At 41.7% G+C, this 21,319-nt stretch overlaps 1 protein-coding gene across 2 annotated transcripts in view; it reads left to right on the top strand.

The window, feature by feature from the left end:
* sertad2b (SERTA domain containing 2b) overlaps positions 1-13,176 on the top strand; it is a 39,999-nt gene extending 26,823 nt beyond the window's left edge. For both annotated transcript variants that reach the window (XM_019263395.2, XM_010748043.3), the window contains exon 2: positions 8,883-13,176. In XM_019263395.2, the coding sequence (XP_019118940.2) occupies positions 8,887-10,179 (1,293 nt within the window). In that variant the 5' untranslated portion in view covers positions 8,883-8,886 and the 3' untranslated portion in view covers positions 10,180-13,176. The remainder of the gene's footprint in view (positions 1-8,882) is intronic.
* The last annotated feature ends 8,143 nt before the right edge of the window (positions 13,177-21,319 follow it).

Genomic DNA, 21,319 nt, shown 5'->3' with positions numbered 1-21,319 from the left:
GTATGGAAGAAAAAAAAAGGGGAGGGGGGGGGGGGGTGACTAATGATCGGAAATGATGCACACACCCACTTATTGTTCATGTGTGTGTCACTAATTTACTGCAAAATTCTTTGAAGGAGATAGATGATGTTAACTTTTTGACAAACAGCGGACTGTCCCTTTAACTGACTGTAAAGACTTAGAAAGACTGACTTAGTGTTGGACGTAGTAGCTGTGCAGTAGCTCGGTTCTTGCCAGTTACACCTAGATAAGCGCCCTGTTATAAATCATTTCTTAATGATTACACTGTTTACGCTCACTTTGGTCACTGTAGTCTGTGGTGCTGCTGAATTCTGCTTCTTACTGTCAAAAAAAAAAGTACTTCAAAAACTGTCAACTTAGTTTAGTTTCAACATGATTCAGAGATATGGGTTAAATGTCAGTACCTGTGTTGCCTGTGTGGCCCTGACCTTTGCACTCTTTACTCAGTGCTTACTCCTCCGCGCTGCTTTTAATGTTAATCTGAACAAGAATGAGACACCTTCAACTTTTTAACAAAATTCAGGTCTCAAAAGGGACTTCTTTATTCATTGAAAGTAACGTGTTTTTGATGAAGTCCAAACTAAGCTTGTGTCTCTTCATTTATGGGATGTTGCTGTAGTGTTTTGTAACCAGCTCTGTTGTTATGTAAGAAATCGTAGTGGAGTCCCCGTCTGATACCCAGCTGACCTTGTGTCATCTGGGTGTTTATGATCACTATGAGGGAAAACACACACACACACACACACACACACACACACACACACACACACACACACATAGACATTGTTCCCGGCCACATGTTTAGTTCTTTTTCATTTTGGTTCTGTCTCTCCTCTGCCACCTGTCCTGCCTCACTGTAAACACATTTCTGCTCATTCTTCCCGCAGCTAACACTCAAACAGTCCGAGCCATAATACAGCTCATATTTATAATACTGTTGCATTATTAAAAGTTGGCTGCAAAATTGCACTTGAAGCCTCTTGAGATAAAAAAGCAAATGGAATGACTTTTAATATTTAATTGATCTTTAATCGCCATCACCGAAGCTCCAAATGAAACCACACGTGAGAACTAAACCCCAGATTAGCTTGACGATAACATCCTGAGCAGTTTAACAGCATTTCTTCCATGTTTAGGTTTTTGAGCACCACAGTGTGGTTGGGAGCAGCTGTTGGACACACGCACACACACACACATGCTGTGTTTTCTTGGTTGAGGGTGTTTGTCTGTTTTATGGCAGGAGCCATGCAAAAGACATTTTTGTTTTACGTTCATGATGATTCTCGACGAGCAAGTCCAATTGGTGGCACCTTTGAATGAATCCATTGGCAGACAGCAGTAACAGCAGCAGTGGTAGAAACAGTAGTAGTAGTTCCTCTCATCATGGTGTAACTGTATCTTAAGTTGTATGTGGAAGTGTAGCTGCTGTTGAGCGTCTGGTCAGGCGAGCACTACAACGCTCTATCTCTTCCTCTGGGTTTTGTCTGGAATGTGTTTACTAGTTCCACATTGTGTGTGCGTGTGAGAGAGAGAGAAAGACACACACACACACACACACACACACACACACACACACAGTCGCACACTCACAGGAGCGAGTTGGACAGTGTCGTCCTCATGTGCAGAGCTGGATGCATTACAGCCACGCGAAACAGTGGAAGCACGGTCATGACTGCCAACTGCAAAGTGTGCTACTGTACTCCACGCACACGAGAACGCCGAGATGAATACATCTCCCACTGAGCACGCGGCGCAGCGCCACATTCGTCTACCTGCAACAGCGTAGTGTGCAGGGTTCGCCTGTCCATACTTTGTGTATCCAAGAGAACCTGAAATAGCCCGATGTGGAGGTGAGGGGGAGGGGTGGATGTGCAGCTCAGGCATGGAAACCAGCGTATCCGGTTACAGGATCATAATATCACTGCAGAGTCCATCCACTAGCACTGCACTACTGCACAACACACACACTGACACACTCACACACACACACATGCTCACTACAGCCAGCTCCTGGAATAATATGTTCGGTCCACATGTCCGATTAGCCTGCAAACACACACCTGACCTCACCTCTAAATGTATAAAACACTCATGTGTGTGATTACTTTTGACACTTTTCAGTCTTATATTAGAAGTCAGAGTGTGTTCTTTATTTTCTATTTTTGTTTGTTTCACATTTTATTAGAAAGGCCCGCTTCGTCCACGTAATCTTATCCAAACACACACTTTGTCGCAATTAGACCGTTCTTTTTGAGGTTGAACTTAATGAACTTTAATGGAAAATGTTCAGAGGTGGCCCAGTCTTGGTTTCGTATCAGGGTATTTGGTGATATTTGGAAGTTTTAATGTTCTTCCCTGATGTTCTTTTCTTGGATCAGATCGATTCATGTATTGATCTCAATTTGTTTGCTATCCATGGCACATTTCTGAAGGGAAGAAAAAGGGAAGAAACTCTGCAAACACATCTCATGAGGTGTCCTGAACAGTTTGATGGATTACACGCTGAAATTAATCACACGGTTGAAAGCACTGAACCTGAAGTTATTCTAATGCAACATTTTCATCATATTCACATATAAAAGATAGAGTATACTGTTACTACCATTGTTAGGTTCAAACACTGAATACTCTGATCTGTTGTGAGCGTCAGTCCAAAAATATCAGTAATAGTACTGACCTTCAAAACTGTACGTTGGTTGATTTCCAGTCATAGCTGGTTGCTTCTCTGCATCAAAGGTCTCAAGAGACCGCTATATTTACCTCATGACAAACCTTTTGGACAAGGTAGTTTCAAGACACTTCTTTGCGAGACTTTAACAGCGGCACATTAAGTCACGGTGACCTTGAATGAAGACTGTGTCTCCATTTTGGAGTGCGGTGTTCCTCCACTGCTGCTTTATCTCCTTGACTCATTTATGATCTGTTTTTTCTTCTGCCGTGCTCATATCGAGACTATCATGGCTCATCGGGTGTAGGATGGTTGTGAGCCTGTGAACTTTGACAGTCAGTGAAAGGAGGGAGGGTGGGGTGGGGAGTAAAGAGCGGAGGGAGGATGAAAAAGAGAGATGGAAAAGAGGTAAAAGAGTGACTGAAGGAGAGAAGAGGTGGAGAAGGAAGGGGAAGAGGAGGATAATGAAGTGGAATGTAAGGGGTGGGGTACCTCTGGTATGTCAGCCCTTCACCGTGTGTGTGTGTGTGTGTGTGTGTGTGTGTGTGTGCCTGTGCCTGAGTCTAAACACCCTGCCATGAGTCAGTGAGTCAGACATGCGCAGCTGCTTCAGCTCTCAATCACACGCCCGCAAACTGCTTTGAAAGTAACTCTGTTGCTCTCTTTGACTCGCTCTGTTTCTGTCTCTCTTTGACGCTCTGATTCGCCATTTTTCCAGGAGCTCCACGAGCAGCTGCAACGCATGCAGAGACTCAAGTGGTAGATGGCTAGAATTAACGTCTGAATGTTCTTGGTGGGACCAAAATGAGCTTCAGAACTTTTGCTGTGTGGAAATGTAGCTTTTTGATTTTCTCAGAGATTAGTGTCATCAAACACTGTGGACAATCTCTCATTGCTTATGAAAATACATGAAAAAATGTCAATCATTGACTTGTGTTGACTTTTGTTAGGATACACTCAATGAGATATGCACCCAGGTCATATACAACATTTAGTCATATCTGTCCAGCCTGAACTAGCTCTAAATTTCAATATAAACACTCAAAGTATCCTGAATTTGTGCTAAAAGCTGAAGCAAAAAAAAAAGAAAGAAAAACTCATCAAAAGAATTTTACATCGAATCAGCTGTTTTGAGGGGATGTGTCATGATTTTCAAATAGTCTATTATATAATTTAAAAAATCAATACATGTAAAAATATATATTTTTCTTTGTTTTACAGGTGACTGGTGTCAGTAAAAGTGTGTTTTCTGTGTGTGTCTGTTTTAGGGCAGTTACAGCGCTGTGAGATGGTCAGATGTTCAGGTTGAATCCTAATAGAGAGTTATGTAACGTGTTCGCGGATGCAGAGGTTTATTAACGTTACCATAGAATCTCGCTACCATCTTTCATCATCAGAGCACCCTGCTGTTTGGCACCAGGCTAAATTGGTCTAAAGAATTAGAATGTAGCATTCTAGTGTTTTTGCTTAGCAGGTAGTAGGGCCAAGTGACATGCATAAAATATTTATGGAGTTTGTCCAGGCCTTTAAAATGACCTTGTGGCTGGCCATGTGAAAAGGAATGGAAACACAGACATGTTTTTACCTTTTGCCCACCATATGCTCTTAAACATCAGTGTTTATTTTCCTGCCAAGTGACCTTAACAAAGACTTGCTGGAGTTGAAGCATCCATAAATTGGTTATATTTAGGTTTAGGGATGCACGATATTTATCGGACCGATAAAATATCAGCCGATATGTCGAGAAATTACGATCGACCCGATTTTAACCGATACAAAGATCCGATAAATAAATGAAATTGGGGAAATTGTTTGCAGGCCGAGTAGTCCCAAAAGCTATCGTGCCTTATTGGCAGGACCCAAGCCTGGCCCCGTCTCTGCCAGACTAATAATGAACATGTCTTCACCAGTGTGGTCGTTTTTCATAGTGGCAGAAAATAACAGCTGCATTGCTGTTTACAAAAGTTGTTCAGCGAAGATTCAGCGAGGAGGAAAGAAGACTTTGATTTTTATACGACGCAATGTTTGAAACAAGCGGTATTAAAAGAATATGAAGCAGCCACGGTAGCAGCTAGTGGTGCTGCTAAGGCTAAAACAACACAGTGTGGATGTCCTGATTGGCGGATATTAATGATTGACACCTATCGATCAGTCAGTCAGGAGAATCGATTAGTACCACCCACACTCACCTTTGGCGCACCAATGACGATCCAGAATGAAGTAAACCCAAAGGTAGTATATCGCACCAAGAGGTCACACTTCACTTTCAAAGCCCCTTTGTCCTTATGTAAACAACCAGGAGCTTCGTGATTGATTCAAACTAAAGCAGAGACATAGCATGAGACATTAGCATGAGACATTAGCAGCGTTTTTTCGCCCTGGAATAGAACTTTCGACCACAAAACAGCAAAGATGAGGCATACTATATCGTTTTGTGGATTTTTTTGCTACTCTTTGGGGGCTGGCTCGCCAACTTTTCATCGTACAGAGATGGGACACATATCTTTGTAATCAGCGGAGTCTCTGCTTTCACGCGACAGGGCACACTTTGTGTGGTTTGGTTGAAGTGGTGAAATTAGCAGAAGCACAAAAGTGGACATGCGCTGTTTGCGTTTTTCTGTTTTTGTTACATGCCCAGATAATTGCTTGGGCATTGAACTGTGTTTCGTTTGGGTAGCAGTACTTGGTAGAGCTTTTAGCTGAGTTTCTCTCCATCATTTTGGTATGCTACATGTTAGGATTGGTGCTTCCTAGCAGACGCTGATCGTCTGTTTTGTGCATGCATCTCACGCTGTCCCCCTGTACGGGGACTTTCGGGTTGAAATATGAAGTTATTGGTTATCGGTATCTTTATCGGCCATGAGAAGCAGGAAATTATCGGTTATCGGTTGAAATTTTTCATATTGTGCATCACTAGTTATATTAATGTGTTTCTTGCATCATGCAGCAAAGAACAGCCCCGGAGTAACAAAAACAGGCCTGTATGGGTACATTTGTCTAATGGAAATGTTGGAATTACTTGTTTGTGACACTTATGACATTGTCTTGACTTAGGTGAGAACATCAATACAAGACTCATATCTGTGTGTCAGCTACATATATAAATCCAAGAGATGGCTAGCTTAGCTTAGCATACATAGTATAGTATAAAGAATGAACAGTGTATGTGTGACGTCACTTATAAGTCTCTGAAGTGCAGTTTTGAAGCTGAAAATATGTGGCGCTGGCCACCACCGTGTTTTACTGTCCTGCTTCTTTCGGCTAATCTAAAAATCAGTAAAGACGTGGATCATCGGTAGACCTGAGGGGGGCCGAATGACACCTGGGTGCTCTAATAAGTAATCTGTAATGACACCCACCTGTCAATCAAAGCATCCACGCTATTAATTCTGCATAACTTTAAGCCTTAATATAATTTGAACAGGTGAGTTAAATATAAATTCATCCTCAGTTCAGTTGTCATAAACAGGGAAATTAGCTATAGAGACCAAAACTGTTTTGTATACCAGGCTGTAAACATGTTTATTTCTGCTGTGAAGTTGGACATTTTAACATGGGGACTTGCGGAGGGTGAAATGTTCTGGAGCCAGTCTCAAGTGCAGTTTTTGGCACTTCCACATTGGGTTCAGTTCCTAGCCACGTAGGTTGCTTGTGGAGCTCAGAATGAAGCAACAGGATACAGTGTTTTTTATGTTACATTTTGTGATTTGTTTGATTTGAATAAAGTGGCCTGATCAGAACATTTGCTGTCACATTAGCCCACATGAGAAAACAAATCTACATTTTAGACATTAACTATTGGAAACGTAGTCATATCACTCAACAGTCTGACCTAAGTCAACATCTGGTTTGTTGACATACTTTTGTTGTGTCTAAGGCAAAGAAATTAAATGTTGAAATAGTTATTACATCCTCTAATCACGGTCAAATATACAGCCAGAGAACCAGCACACACAACATCTGAGTCAGTTGCCTTAAGTAATGAAGAGGTCGGGGCTGAGTGCCTTGCTCAGAAGCACCACCGCCGTAGTTGACGGGGGTGGAGAAAAAGTTGCTCTCTCCCCACCCTTTCCAGACCAGTCTGTCACCTACTCTACTTCCTCCTCCTCCTCTTGTCTTCCTCCTCTTCTTTCCTGCCCCCCAGCACACACACCCTCCCTCCCTCCCTCCCTCTCCACCCCCTCCACCCCCTCTACCTTCTCTCCCCCTTCCCGTTCTTTGTCATCTCTTTGGGTGAATTCCCAGCTGACTCTGTTTGTCATGGCAACCAACCAGTCGTGGTGACTGGGCCTGCAGCTCACACTTCCTGTGTGTGTGGTTGTATGTGTGTGTGTGTGTGTGTGTGTGAGGAGACGCATGCGTAGTATGTGCATTTGTGTGTGTGTGTAGACAGTGACTGGCTGCATGAGCCTGTCAGCCTGGATTAGAGTCAAACACACTGCAGCGATGCCTGTTTTCTTTCTTTCTTTTTTCTTTTCCTGTCTGTCTCTCTGCCTTCCTCACAAACAACGACACCATCAGATAGTTTGATTAGCTCGAGAGATCTGTTAAGCTACTGGATGTTTAGGGAATGTACTGTGGCTCCGTCACAGTACATTCCCTAAACTCCGTACTGTATATCTGTCACCACCTCCCTCCCACTCCCCACTAATACCATGTTCGGGGGGTCTATCTGTATGGGTCGACCCACGTCAGCCAACCCTCCTCTTCCTAGTAGCATTGCTACCAGGAATGAAAACTGATTCAATGATACTGATGTTTAAAATATTATTCTATCGACCCGACGACAAAAGAAAGAGAGAGAAAGACAGAGTGCATACAGATGGACAGACACAGAGGTGAAACTGAAACTTAACTTTTATCCGGTATGTTACTCAACATTATCCAGTGTAACTCTGCAGTGAAACCACACTGTAGACTACACTGCACACTGGAGCGTTAACAGTGACACGCAGGGTGACGGCTATCTACGAACACGCGTGGTAGAAGTAACTCAATGCGCTGTTCTAATATGGCAGGAGGGAGGAGGGAGGCTGGAGGGTGGAGGGGGGTTGGGCTTTAAATCTGGCCTATGATCCTGTGGTACGCTGCTATTACATAACATGAGCGTGTGTGACTGTGTGTCTCCTGTGCGTGTGTGTGTGTGTGAGAGAGAGAGTGTGCTCAGCTACATTATGCAGCGGTGAGGCTCCTGTAGCAGCTGCTCTCAGTTTCAATGTATGTTTTTTTTTTAAATCCCCTGTTGCCCCCCTTAAGCAGCTTTTTCTGAATCACCACGGTTAAGCTGCTGTGTTTCAGGCTGCAAACTTCAGCTGTGAATATGACGGTGTTTCGCTTAGGTGAGATGAGGTATGATGATGATAATCTAACTCCAAGATCCTGTAGTGCTACTGGCTTTTTAATCTGCACTCTGAACCCTCCAGTGGCCTGGTGTGATTTTTGTTTTTACGTAGGGTACAAAAGAAATTCTCCATTAAAGGTCCAGTGTGTTTATGGGGTTCTATTTACAGAGTGTACAGAGAAATGTAATATAATATTCATAACACTGTCTGCTTGAGGAATTACAGTTTTTGACACTTGCATTGGCTTCATATCCCAGCCACGGAAGTTGGCACTTGGTCTGCCGCGTTGAACCACCATGTTTCTACAGTAGCCCAGAACAGACAAATTAAACACTGGCTCTACACTGGGCCTGTCACGTTTTTCACGTCACGATAGTTTCACCCTTCGAACGGGATGATGAGATTATGTAATGCCCTACAACACCGCTAGGTGGCACAGAAGAGTGTATTATGACGAAACTCTGTTTTTAAAACATGGTTAATTATTGAGCATGATTAGTTCATTATAATCGTTCAAAAAAAGAGGGGGGGGGGACTGGAACAAGTGGCAGACTACAATTTAGATTAGTGTAAGGTGATGGACAAACACAGGACTACATTAATCATTAGAGCTGAAATGATGAGGTGATACATTGACTGTCCAATCAAGAGGATAACTATTCTGATAATCCATTTGTTTTTGAGTCATTTTGTCTGCAGAAATTTTCTGGTTCCACTGTCCAAAATGTGACCTCATCATAGTGAAGTGAAGTTTTTGGGTTGAGCCAGTTTCAGGTTGTTGTCTTAACATATTTCAAGTTGAGCAACAAATGAACTCCTGTCCTCTGTTTCTGTGCTTTTGTGTCTTGCAGATATATGTTCGGTAAAGGTGCGAAGCGGAAGCTGGACGAGGATGAAGAGGGGCTGGAAGGCAAAACGCTGGAGGCGTCGGTGGCGGGAGGGGGACTAGGCCTCTGTCCAGAGGGCTTGTCCAAGGTTTCATACACCCTGCAACGCCAGACCATCTTCAACATCTCCCTGATGAAGCTGTACAGCCAGCGGCCGCTCGGCGAGCCCAGCCTGGAGCGCCGCGTCCTCATCAACAACATGCTGCGACGCATCCAGGATGAACTCAAGCAGGAAGGCTCCCTGCGGCCGCTGCTGTTCCCACCCTCGCCGCCGCCCGACGACCCCATGGATGAGGGGTTCCGCGAGGCGCCGCCCTCCTTTGGTGTTTTGTCAGCGGCAGCGACGGCACAAGTATCCCAGCCTTCTGCGCTGTTGATGCCAGTGATCGCGCCACCACCTTCACCCCACCCAATGGTGCCTCCCAACTGTCAGGCATCCCAGGCCTGCCCCAACCGTGTGGAGGTCTGCCCCACCCCTCTAGAAGCCTGCCTCACTCCAGCCTCTTTACTGGAGGAGGATGGTGGAGATTCTGCCTTTTGTGCTCCATCCCCTCCTACTCCTCCTCTGTCACCTCCCCCACCACAGCCTCCACCGCTACCTTCAGCGCTTCTAAGTCAGGCATCCCCCAGGGTCCCTGTGCCTGCTTCGTCCATTGACGGTTTCCCCTCCGCTCTGAGTGACATGGAGTTGGGTCCACCCACAGCCATAACAAGGACAGCAGCAGCTATTACTACGACCGTGACTACCTCCCCAGCTCCCACACCACTCACCCAGCCCTCCCTCTTAACACCCCTCTCCCCAACACCCACAGGCCTACCCAGAGACAGCAGGACCATGGGTGCTAAACCAGAGGCAGTTGGCGTCTTGCTAGCAGAAGGCCGCTGTACCGAGCTCCGACCAATGGATGCTCTGCCCACACTGCCCCCTGGTGGCCTAGTAGACATTTCCGCCTCTCCTTCCTCTCCTTCTTCCTCCTCGTCACCCTCGGGGTTTCTCTCAGACTTGGCGCTGGACGACGTCCTGTTCGCCGACATCGACACGTCCATGTATGACTTTGACCCCTGTACGACATCGGGGGCTGTGGGCGTGACCACAGGCGGCGGCCTCGCCAAACTGTCTCCGGTGGTGACGGCGGACGACCTCCTCAAATCGCTGGCGTCACCGTACAGCGGCCCCAGCCCCCAGGTTTCAGCCAATCAGCCTTTCAAAATCGATCTGACAGAACTGGACCACATTATGGAGGTGTTGGTGGGCTCGTGACTCACGGACACCACCGCCTCTGAAACATACAGACGTTTGAATCCGGAGAACAGACTGGAATGAAAATTTGGGAACGGTTTGGGTTGATGTTTTTATGTTTTTTTTACTCTCTTCAAAGGTCGGTAATTGTAAACATCGATGGTGATGTCAATTAGTACTACTATGACAACTACTACTACACAACACTGTGCATGCACTGTGCTCGCCTTTCCAAATATGGAAATGAAGTAACCGGGAAACAAAGACACAGACACAAGTTTGTGTTTCTATACTTGTGAGGACCTCCATTGACTCCATTCATTCCCTAATCCTCATTTAAACCTAATCCTAGTTTTAATCTTTAACCTGAACCTAAGCCTTAACCCTAAAAATGAACTGTACATAGAAAAGAAGTTAGGACCTGCAAATTGTCCTCATTCTGGAGGACTTTGCAATCTATCTATTTTTGTGAGGATATTCACTCCTCACAGGTATAGAAATACAAGAGAACACACACACACACACACACACACAAACACACTGAATTCATGGCTTTTAGCAGACGAGTGCCTTTCAAAATGACCACTTATTCAATTCCTGTTTTTACAGTATTTGTTTTGTTTTCTCGTTCTTTTCACTTTAACAGCCTAGAGAGGTCACTCCTCAATATTTTTAATTTATTGTATTAAAACTATTAAGTGAGGTAATTTCTCATGATCAAATAATAATTATTTAATCTTTATCTTATTACAGATGTTATGTTTTATTTGTAAAACAAGCATAATAAGGTTTTACGAGGATTACGTTGTTTTAGCAGTGTGCTACATTACATATTAGCTTGGCTATATAATTACGCTTTGGGAATAGCTGTAGAACACATTGCCTGGATGTTTGTTATGCTTTCTTTTGCTAGAAGGAGCTGTCTGTTCTCGTACACATCATGTCTATGAATTCAGGACTTATTTTTGTCTCTCCCTTCCGTATTGGCAGGCATATATAACTGTGCTGGATGCTATTTTACATGGGCTCAGTCATTTGGGCTTGTTATCATGCTTCAGTTACAGCAGCATTCAAATGAGCTACACCCACTGGAAAGCTTGACGTGTTTACATTGGAAGAGGCAGCAGCTCCACCACCGACTCTTGCCTCCCAGTTGGGTGTAGATGATCTGAAAAATCCAACCTAAGCAGAGACTTTAGGTCCCAAACACACATTAAATTTGGCTGTGTCGGACTTGAGACGAAAGCTATCACAGATTTCAGGGGAAGTCTTTGTTGCTCCAAAGAATTTCTGAGAATCACACAAAGAAAAAGATATTCTAGTAGCAATGTCTTTTTTTTGGTTTGATTCCACCAGAATTAGCAACATGATTGACAGACAAATTACAGCAAAGCATACAGTATTACACACACCATGTATTTGCAGAGCCCTATTTGCCAAATCTTAGCGTGCTGGTCTCTTCTGTGCATTGTGCAGTGCAGCTTTGAGGTTGACCCCAGCACCCATGGATGTTTTTAAACTTGTACGATAGCACCGGGGCTAAATCTGTCTCGTGAATGTGGATTTTCAGTGAAATACAAAACCCAAACCATGGCGTTAACTTGATACTTCAATGATGCAAAACACTCTTGTTGTTTCACAACACTACCCGCCCACCCACCCCCCTTCATAGGCCACTATACGAGATTTTTGGCACAAAAAGACAGAATGGGATCGTTTAGCTCAGCATTCAATCTAAGATGAGGGTCACATGAGGACTGCAAAGATGAATTCCTAAAAAGGAAAAATTCCTAAACTTAAGATCTTTGACCAGCAGCCCACACTCAGTTTAAGATAAAATAGGAATACTATCAGTTTATATGTTGCATATGTTTTCTATTGAAGTTCAAAGTTGATGTTATGTTATGATAATTTAGGAGTTGAAATCCACCGTCCTCAATTCACAGATTTGGCTATGAATGCAATTGTATGGAAGAGCTTTGAAGTTGTTGGTTCTCTGGAAGTTATATAAGGACTTAAGTCCAGAGTGCCTTGTTATGACTTAGCACTATATAAAATTAAATTGAATTGAATCTAAATCTATCTTATCAGACTGCTGATGTTAACTTAGAACTAACCAATCTACAGCCACACGCAAGCTTCAGCAAGGATTTTATTTATTCTGCAATAGCAGTGTCACATAATGTACACATTGTCTATTATAAATTATGAATTAGACCAACAAGATTGTTTTAATTTGACAGGTAGAAAATCCCAGCAATAGCTAAAGCGTTGTTGCAGCAAAACAAAACCCTGTAAAAAGGTTTTCTATTCAGAAAGACAGAAGCAATGAGTCAGCAAAAGTCAGCCTCAAAAATCTACTTTTACACGGATTTTCATTCATTTCGGTCATAACTGCTCAGTTGCATTTCAGGACTTGCTGTGGTGAAGTGTTGTAATTGTTTAAAATTGGATTTTGCCTTCTCACTCCTCACTCTGTATGAATGTTGAATATCAGTGCAAAATGGTGGCTTTTCAAAAGTCCAATACTTTCAAAGGTCCAGTGTGTAATAAGATCTATTGGCAGAAATGCAATATGACATGTTTGCATTAGGGTATAATAAGAATTATTATGTTTTTGTTACCTTAGAATGAGCCTTTGATATCTACATATGCCGTGAGTCAGCCATGTTGCAACACCATGTTTTTACAGTAGCCCAGAATGGACAAACACTGACTCTTGATAGGGTCTTTTGCATTTTTCCTGCACCTGACGGCCACAGTAGTTTCTCATAAATGCGTGGAAGGAGATCAGCAACTAGATGCCACTAAATCCTATACACTGGTCTTTAAATGCTGGATTCTTGGTTGCTGTGGGGGGTTTGGCCTCTTGGGGCCAAAGGAAGTATTCAAAACACAACGTATGACATATTGTCACTCTATAAAGCTGTTTTGACAAATGTGTTAGATGTACCGTGGATGAAAGCACAGTTGGGTGCCAGAAAACCAGGACAATGAACTTAAAAAAAAAACATCCGATAGAACTATGACAAAATGCAAAGTTTGGTCATAATTATCTTTGATTTCACCACTACAAAAAACACCGTAACACACTGACGATTGCAGCTTTAACATTTTAGATAATTTTTACTTTTTCTGCTACCAAAACTGCTGAAACTGCGGTGCACTGTATTTTATCATCGTCTGAATTTGTCTAGATATTCATAAGCATCATCAAGACAGCACAGACATTGGTCCAGTGCTGGGTACATTAATACATCAATAGGTATTAGAAATAACTTGGAGGATTTTTCCATTGATAACAAAATTAACACAAACAATTGACACAAGAAACGCCAAACACATATATGTGTCTGCCAACACAGCCTTTCTATATGTCATAAAATGTTAATATTATTACTAGCAGAGGTCCCAGCAATGGGACTGAGTAGTTGTTAATGGGAGAGAATGTGTTATCTGGAATCCAGTCTGACTCATGTTTCTGTGTTAGCCAACAGCAGTGATGTTGAAACTTGTTCCAGTGGATGATTAGTTTCCCAGCGTGCATTTGACCTCAGCTAGTATGCAAATTAACTGCATTTGTACTGAATTCAAAGCAGAGTGTGAGCCGGGCAGATAGCAGCACCAACTAATACTGTTTGTAGACGACTGCGTCTTGTTTCTTTCACTATGTTTGAATTTTGGAGTGCTTGTTTGGTCAATGAAGTTATTTATTCATATAATTTTTTTCTTTTCTGTGTAAATATATTTATTTTTGATGTGAAGTGAACATTTGGATTGTAAATGTGTGTACAGAATGTGTGGTAGGAATGTACTTCAGATAGGAATGTATCTGAGTGTGGAATTATGGGTGGAAGCCATTTTTATATACATAGTTAGTTATCTTGTTTATCTATTTGTTTGTTGCTTTGTTTTTGTGAGGTTGGGCCCACAACCTTTTACATCTTTTGTACTCTTTATGTTCATCATTTTTTCCAGTTGAAGGCAAACAGTTCATGCAGCAATACTCAAAACCCGTCTCCAACCTTCAGATGTCAAGACTCCAAAGCCTGTCATAGACGCTTCAATGCCAAATGTAATGTACATAGTATGAACAACATTCAAGCTCCTGAGACTTTTTCGATCAGTGTTTGTTACCCAATCTGTTTTAGCGCTGTCCGAGCGTGCGGCGGCTCCAAACGCCGAGAAAGACTGAGTGCAGTCGAGGCTGATTTCCTCTAAAAGGCTGTATTTTACACAGACCTCAGAGCTGTGCCTTTTTCTATGCAATAGAACACAAACACACAGAGAAAGAAAATGTCAGCTGATCACTGTATTGGGATCCAAATGTGGACTGTAGATATACACATATATGTATGTGTATATATGTGTGTGTGTGTGTATATGTATATATATATATATATATATATATATATATATATATACAAACATACATACAATACCATAATACATACATACATACATACATGTATAGATACAGTATAAATATAGTATATGAGATAATGGACAGCCGTCTATGAATTTGAAACAGTCTTACTTTTGTAGTTTTATATATATATACATATATATGTATATATATATGTAAATGTATATATATACAATAAATGGTAAAAAAGAAAAAAAGCAGATGTCTGTTTTGTCTCGTTACTGTCTGATATTGTGTACTTTCTTGTTTTTTGACTTGATAATCCTTAATTTGTGCTTTTAATGAATGATGCTAAAACAAAACAAAATAATCATAACTCAAAGCCTGTACTTCCTGGGTTTTCAACCACTTGTCACGGTTAAAAACGTGTCATCATGTGACCAAAGTTCAGTGCTAGGGTCATGCTGAGCCTTTTCATGCCAAAAAGTTTCAAAATGATACTGACACTTAATTTTCTATTTATAGAAAGGTATATAAAAACTCTAAAAGCTCTCTTATTCTGCTCTGATTGTGATGAGCTGTTAAAGCCAGAGCAAGAACAAGAAGAACATTATAAGCACTGAATTGTTAAATTGATATTGAATGCACGTGTGTGAAAATGGTGGCTGATGAAGTTATATCTTGAGAAGCTTAATTCTTGATCTTGATTCTAGACGTCAGATTGGTAAATGAAAACAAAAAATTTTCAACAAAGCATCCATCCATTTTCTGTAACCATTTATCCATATCAGTGTCACGGTGGGGATGGAGCCTATCCCACCTGACTTTGGGCGGTGAGATATGTTGTGTGAAAAAGAGTGGTCAGAAGAGTGGAAAGGCACTATATCTATATCTATCTACTATAAGTACAGTCTGTTTACTATTACCATTTGCAATTCATGCCATGTGGTATGATGTATCCACATCAATCAGATTCTTTTTCAGTACCTTTGGCATAATTATGTTCACTGACTTAATTTTTTAATGTTTCCTACTAGCAGTACTAAGTAACCTGGTTGTTCATCTTCAAGGTCCCTTTACTGAACATGCTTTCTTTTTTGTTTGGAGGATATATTTTCTTATTGGTCAGTAGGTTGCCATGGCTCAGTACTGACTTTCTGGACTCAAATGTCACCAACTCTCCCTCTACTGTATATAGATCCAACCATAGCCCTGCAGTACTCAACCATGCAGACAGATAATGCAGCAGCAGCTACCAGATTGTTCCATTTTCAGCTCTTATTGTATTGTAACTCCAAGTTAATCTTGAGTATAAGGTAGTATCAAGTCTACATTGATAAATATGACAAGATAATGCATTTTAGCTGCTGTTTTTTTTGCTGATTTGAATGTAGACTAGTTGGACATACTGTAAAAAAAATCATGATGGCATTGTCACCACAAAACACACATATTACCCAACATCCTTTAGTAAGAAAAACGTATATTTAGATGTGTGGCATATGAATGTAATGCCCATAATTTTGAAATAGTTGTGAATAGTTTGTGAAACAACTCTTAAAATGCCTACTAACAAAACCAAAACTTAAAACTGCTGAGGCACAGACTACCTGTGCATGTGGATTATATATAAGAAAAACACGCTGTGCACACAGGGCTATGGCCTGGACTTACTGAGGTCATGCACACTAAAAGTGACCCAGACAGCAAATGAGACAGTTAGACAGCAAATGTTACGAAATGTCAATATTACATAATAAACTGTTAAATTATCATTTCTGTATATGTGCAGTATTTCCCAACATCGAGATCTAAATAGTATTTGAAAGTCTTTTCCACACAGAATCAGTTTATTTTTGTTATTTTGTACACTCTCAAAGTATTGTGATGAACTTATTTTGGTATAGAAACTGTTCTTGAGGCTAATATACTGGAATCAGATATCAAACTCCTGTAATATATAGAGGAAACACCGACATAACCTCATCCTCCATTTATCGTCCATATCATCTGCAGTCCAGTCTCCACACACAGGCTGCACCCATATACACTTACCATCAAACATAGATGACTTGTTTCTTAAATATCTGATAGTTGGCCTTAATTTGCCGTTTGTGGAGAAATTGTGAACATTCTCAGACCAAATTTGATTTGCATGGGAAACACATGAAATCATCTCATCATGACTTTATGGTTGTTTTAAGAAGGATAAGTGACTCATTCAAAGGGGTATTTTAGCAGTACAGTGGGCTCTTTTAGAAGGCTGAGGGATGTAACAGTACTTGTTCCACAACTGAAATTAAGAACTATAATGTGGTCTACTATGGAGCCCCAAAACTGACAAAATGTGCTATCAGACAAGTCACAAATATAACTGAGAGCAAATGTCAAACCAGAACTTATGTTCCACAAGTAATAAACACACCTGTAACAATACTAATATATAAAAATCTTATACCCTTAGAACAGAGACTTCATCATATGGCTTCTCCTATGTTTGGATCAGGACTGTATTTTTTTTTAAAAACGATAAAATACTGATTGTATGCACGAATCAGCAGAAGATGGGATTTCTATGGGTGCCAGCACATGTTGGGATTGAGGGCAATGATGTGGCAGATGGGGTAGCTAGGTCAGATTTACATAGGGAAAGTTACTGTTCTGGTACCATTTTGCAGAATAGAATGCTGCATACTATCAGTGAGAAACATCTATGGCAACAAGAGTGTAATGTAGACAGCAGAGGGAAAAAGCTATCCAACAACCACCCTCAATTTAACCTAGTAATATAGCGGACATGGCTCAGAAAGATGAGATCAAAGGCTCGGACATTTCAGACTAGCAAATGGATTGGTGATAGTAGGGGAGCATAGAAGCGTCAATTGTGAATACTGTGGAGTCTTGGAGTCTGTACATGTCCTCTTGCATTGCACCCTCCATGCCAGGGAATGGAGGGTTTCAGCAAACTGGCAATTAAAAGGCTAGTTTATTGAGTCTTTTTTCCGTCCCTCTTCGTGCTTCCCACCCCTCAGCAGACGACTGCATAGAATAATGCAGATATAGAAGGTTATCTGCATAGAAGGTGTTTGTATACTCCAAAGGACCTCAGTCTCCTCAGTAAGTGGAGACGACTTTGACCCTTTTGTACAGGACGTCTGTGTTGTCCAACCAGTCCTGTTTGTTGTTGAGGTGAACATCCAGGTATTTGTATGTTCCCACCATCTCCATATCCAATCCCTGGATGTTCACCTTCAATTAACATCCAATCATGCTGATGCATGTAAAAGAATGCTGAGCAAGCCCAGTCGATTATAATTTTTTATCAAGACAGAAAAAGGAAAAGATCTAATTGAGTTTGAAAGACTGTTCATTCACACATTATGGTCAACAGCGCAAATTTAATGACTAATGTTTGCGAGTTATTGCAATATGTAAGGAAAAACAGAAGAGCAAGTCTTCCCCCAGTGAGGATGTCAGTGCAGGACGTGATCAGCATGAACAGTATGTAGACAATCACATAGAGAGGATATTATAGTAGGGCTGCAGTGCAAAAACCCTCATTACAAAGATGAATGCACAGAGCTCAGTGGTGTAAAAACCACCGGTGCCGGTCTACATACAGAGCTGTGGAAAAAAGTAATCTGTCCAGATGAGTCACCATATTTGCCACAAGTGGGTGTATGGTGCAGACTTGAATGTTGGAACCCTACAATGAAGAGATCTGGGGACTCTGTTATGTTGTAGGGTCCATTTTGCCAACATGATTTGGGTCCACATGTCACATTAGAGGGTCACTGCAAATCAATACAAAGTATGAGTGATCTCTTTCAACCTATGAGGAAACATTTCTGTCCTGATGGGAGTGGTCTTTTCTAAAATAACAATGCCTCCATCCAAAGAACTTAAAGGGTTTGATGAGTGTGAAAATGATGTAAATCATATGGAAAATTTTGTTAAACAGTGGCCTTCACCACCATTATCAAAACACCAAATGAAGGAATACCTTTTGGAAGAATGACGTTTGATTTCAGGGACATGTTGAATCAATCCCAAGGTGCATTGAAGATGTCTTGGTGATACATGGCAGCCCAACAGTGGAAGCTATATATGCTATCCTACAGAAATGACCCATAATGTTCCATGATTGCCACTCCCAGCTTACGTTTTTTCAGAAACACAGAAAGTAATGCTGAATGAGAGATTGCAGTAGTCAGTGGAACAGAGGCTAATGACGGCTAATGATGTATCTTTACAAGCTCATTTTATTTTTGGACTTAGTATTTTATCAGTGAAGCAATTGAGAGAACCCTGTGGCCTCCAAAAACATTGGTGGCTAAACACACTGAGGCCAGCTAGCCAAGCTGTAGCTAACTATCTTTTATGTCTTTAATAAATTGCATCAACTAATGCAGGTAATATTTAAGGTAATGTTTAATATAATCGCTGATTTGGGGGAGGCTGAACCAATTCATCATTACTGTAGTTCTCAAAAAACACACCCAGCTTGAGTCAGAGGTGAAATACATGATGGAACACAACATTACAGAACTGTTGTTCTAGATGGGCATCTCCATATGTGTTAGTTACAGTTAGAATTAGTTTCACGATAAATAAATATCACAAAGCCAGACTCTTATCCAAGTGAACAAGTATGACCTTTTCAACGAGTCATTGTCAGGTGCCCTGTCAAAACAGGCTCAAGACATTGCGTCATTCACACCCTCAGGACTTTATTCCTACACTGTAATTCCATTTTGGTTTGCATTCAATGGCTGATGAAGAAGGTAGTGGCAGCATTAGAGGGATGCACAGTTGTCAATGATGTTGTCATCTATAGTGAGACTGTACAGAATGCACACCGCATCAGAGTTCTGTGCATTTTGCATCAGACCGTTTTACTGTAAATATGGTTAGTTGGCTGCACCTGGAGAGGGAGTGGCCTAAATATATAAAAGGCCTGCTATCCTTCCACGTTCCTCTTTGTTTCTGAGAAGTCAGGACACCTTTGTCATGGCCTTTACTTTAGATCAAGTTGCTTTAGAGTTATTTTCTTTATTACTACCACCCACACTTCACTCATTCCCACACACTTAGGAGGGGTAGGGTTAGGGTTACCACTTATGGTTCATGCTTTTGAGATGGCTTTTAACATATCCATCCAAACATCCATCCATTTTCCATAACCGCTTAGCCTTATCAGGGTCATGAGGGGCCAGAGTCAAGCCCTGCTGACATTGGGCAAGAGGGGTATACCCCCCCTTCGATCACATTCCTGTCTTTTTATTTGGTTTAGCCAGCAAGCTAACAATAAAAAGGCTAGCCAGCCAACAATGGTTAAAAGTTTAGAGGTCTTTCCGTAATATTGTCATTGTCATTCACGTGAATGTCTCTACCATTAAAAAACACAATGAAAATAAGTTATGGACTTGCTGTGTGTGATGAATATCTCTGTTTTTATGTAAAACAAGCTCAACTGAAAACTTTTAACTAAATATTATTTATTGATGTATTTAGTCATACTTCTGACCCATCTGAACAGTCTACAGTCTTGAGTCATGTTTTAAATTGACACAGGCTGTATCATCATCCCTGAATCTAGAATAGTTAGTCCAGTAGAAACAGTATTTTACAGTGCTGCACACTGTCCATTATAACAGACACAGATCACACTGATTGGATCTAGCTAGATCTTAATATAGTGTTGGTACTGTACCAATCTGATGCACTGGCTGCTTGTTTTTTGCTCTGGATATATTCTGTGTCTCTGGGTAACAACTCGACGGTCTCCAATAAAAAGCTCAGCCTGCGTCTTTCTCTGTTTTTGTTTTTTTTTTTCTTCTAGTTTACTGCGGCACAGTGCCAGCGTTTGCCACTGTTAAACAGCCATGACTCCTGATCCGCAGGCCGGTGGTTATTTCCAGCATTCAGGCCACACAGCTGTGAGGGGAAGGGGGACAATCTGTCTCTATTGGTGGAGGGAGGGAAAGTTTTGCTCAACTTAGCAACAGCACAGCTAAGGTCACTGAGGACAACACAGACGACAGTCAGTAACAGAGGCGATGAGACAGAGGGCTGCTTCTCTCTCTCTCTCTCTGTTGTTTATTGCTTCTCATTCAACTGTAGTAACATGGCTTAGAGTATTCTATAAATGCCCTGCTGGTTTTACTTTGATTTTGTATCCAGAAAACTTAACATTTCAAAAACCCCACAAATGTTTTGTGTTCATGTATACTTAGAGGATAAGTGGGTTGAAGATATGGAGCCAACAGTTTGGCGATTCGGTTGTGTTATAATAGCTCCAGAGTCTCCACAACCCCAGTCAGACCCAACAGTGGGATCACTTGAGGATGTTTTCACACAGCTCACTGTGGAGACAAAAGAGCTTCATACAAACATACTTTCCCATTTAACATTTTGACTCATTTGGTATTATTTTACTCTATCTGTCATCTTTGGGGCGCCAAGGGCAGAAACCTCGAACCAAACCTGCCTCATGGCGGGTGGACATCTGCCACAACCAGCTGAATATTATTAATATATACCCCCCACACCAGCTTCAGTGTATCAGCACCTCCCCCAGCTCAACAGGGTCCTGGGCACCACCATAAATGCCCACCCTAACGGTCCCCTCCTCCACCTCCCCGTCTACCTCAGTGATGACTCATCAACAAGCTTTTGAGGAACACAATCCCTGGAATACAGCTGGACCGGATCCTGTCTCCTTATCCAGCTTGAAGCGCTGTGCTGATCAGCTGTCTCCGGTGTTCACAGATATTTTCAACACCCCACTAGAGA

The sequence above is a fragment of the Larimichthys crocea genome, chromosome III (assembly GCF_000972845.2).
Source record: "Larimichthys crocea isolate SSNF chromosome III, L_crocea_2.0, whole genome shotgun sequence".
NCBI lineage: Eukaryota > Metazoa > Chordata > Actinopteri > Sciaenidae > Larimichthys > Larimichthys crocea.
Note: the sequence above shows the minus strand (reverse complement) of the source record. Positions and strands in the feature narration are given on the sequence as shown.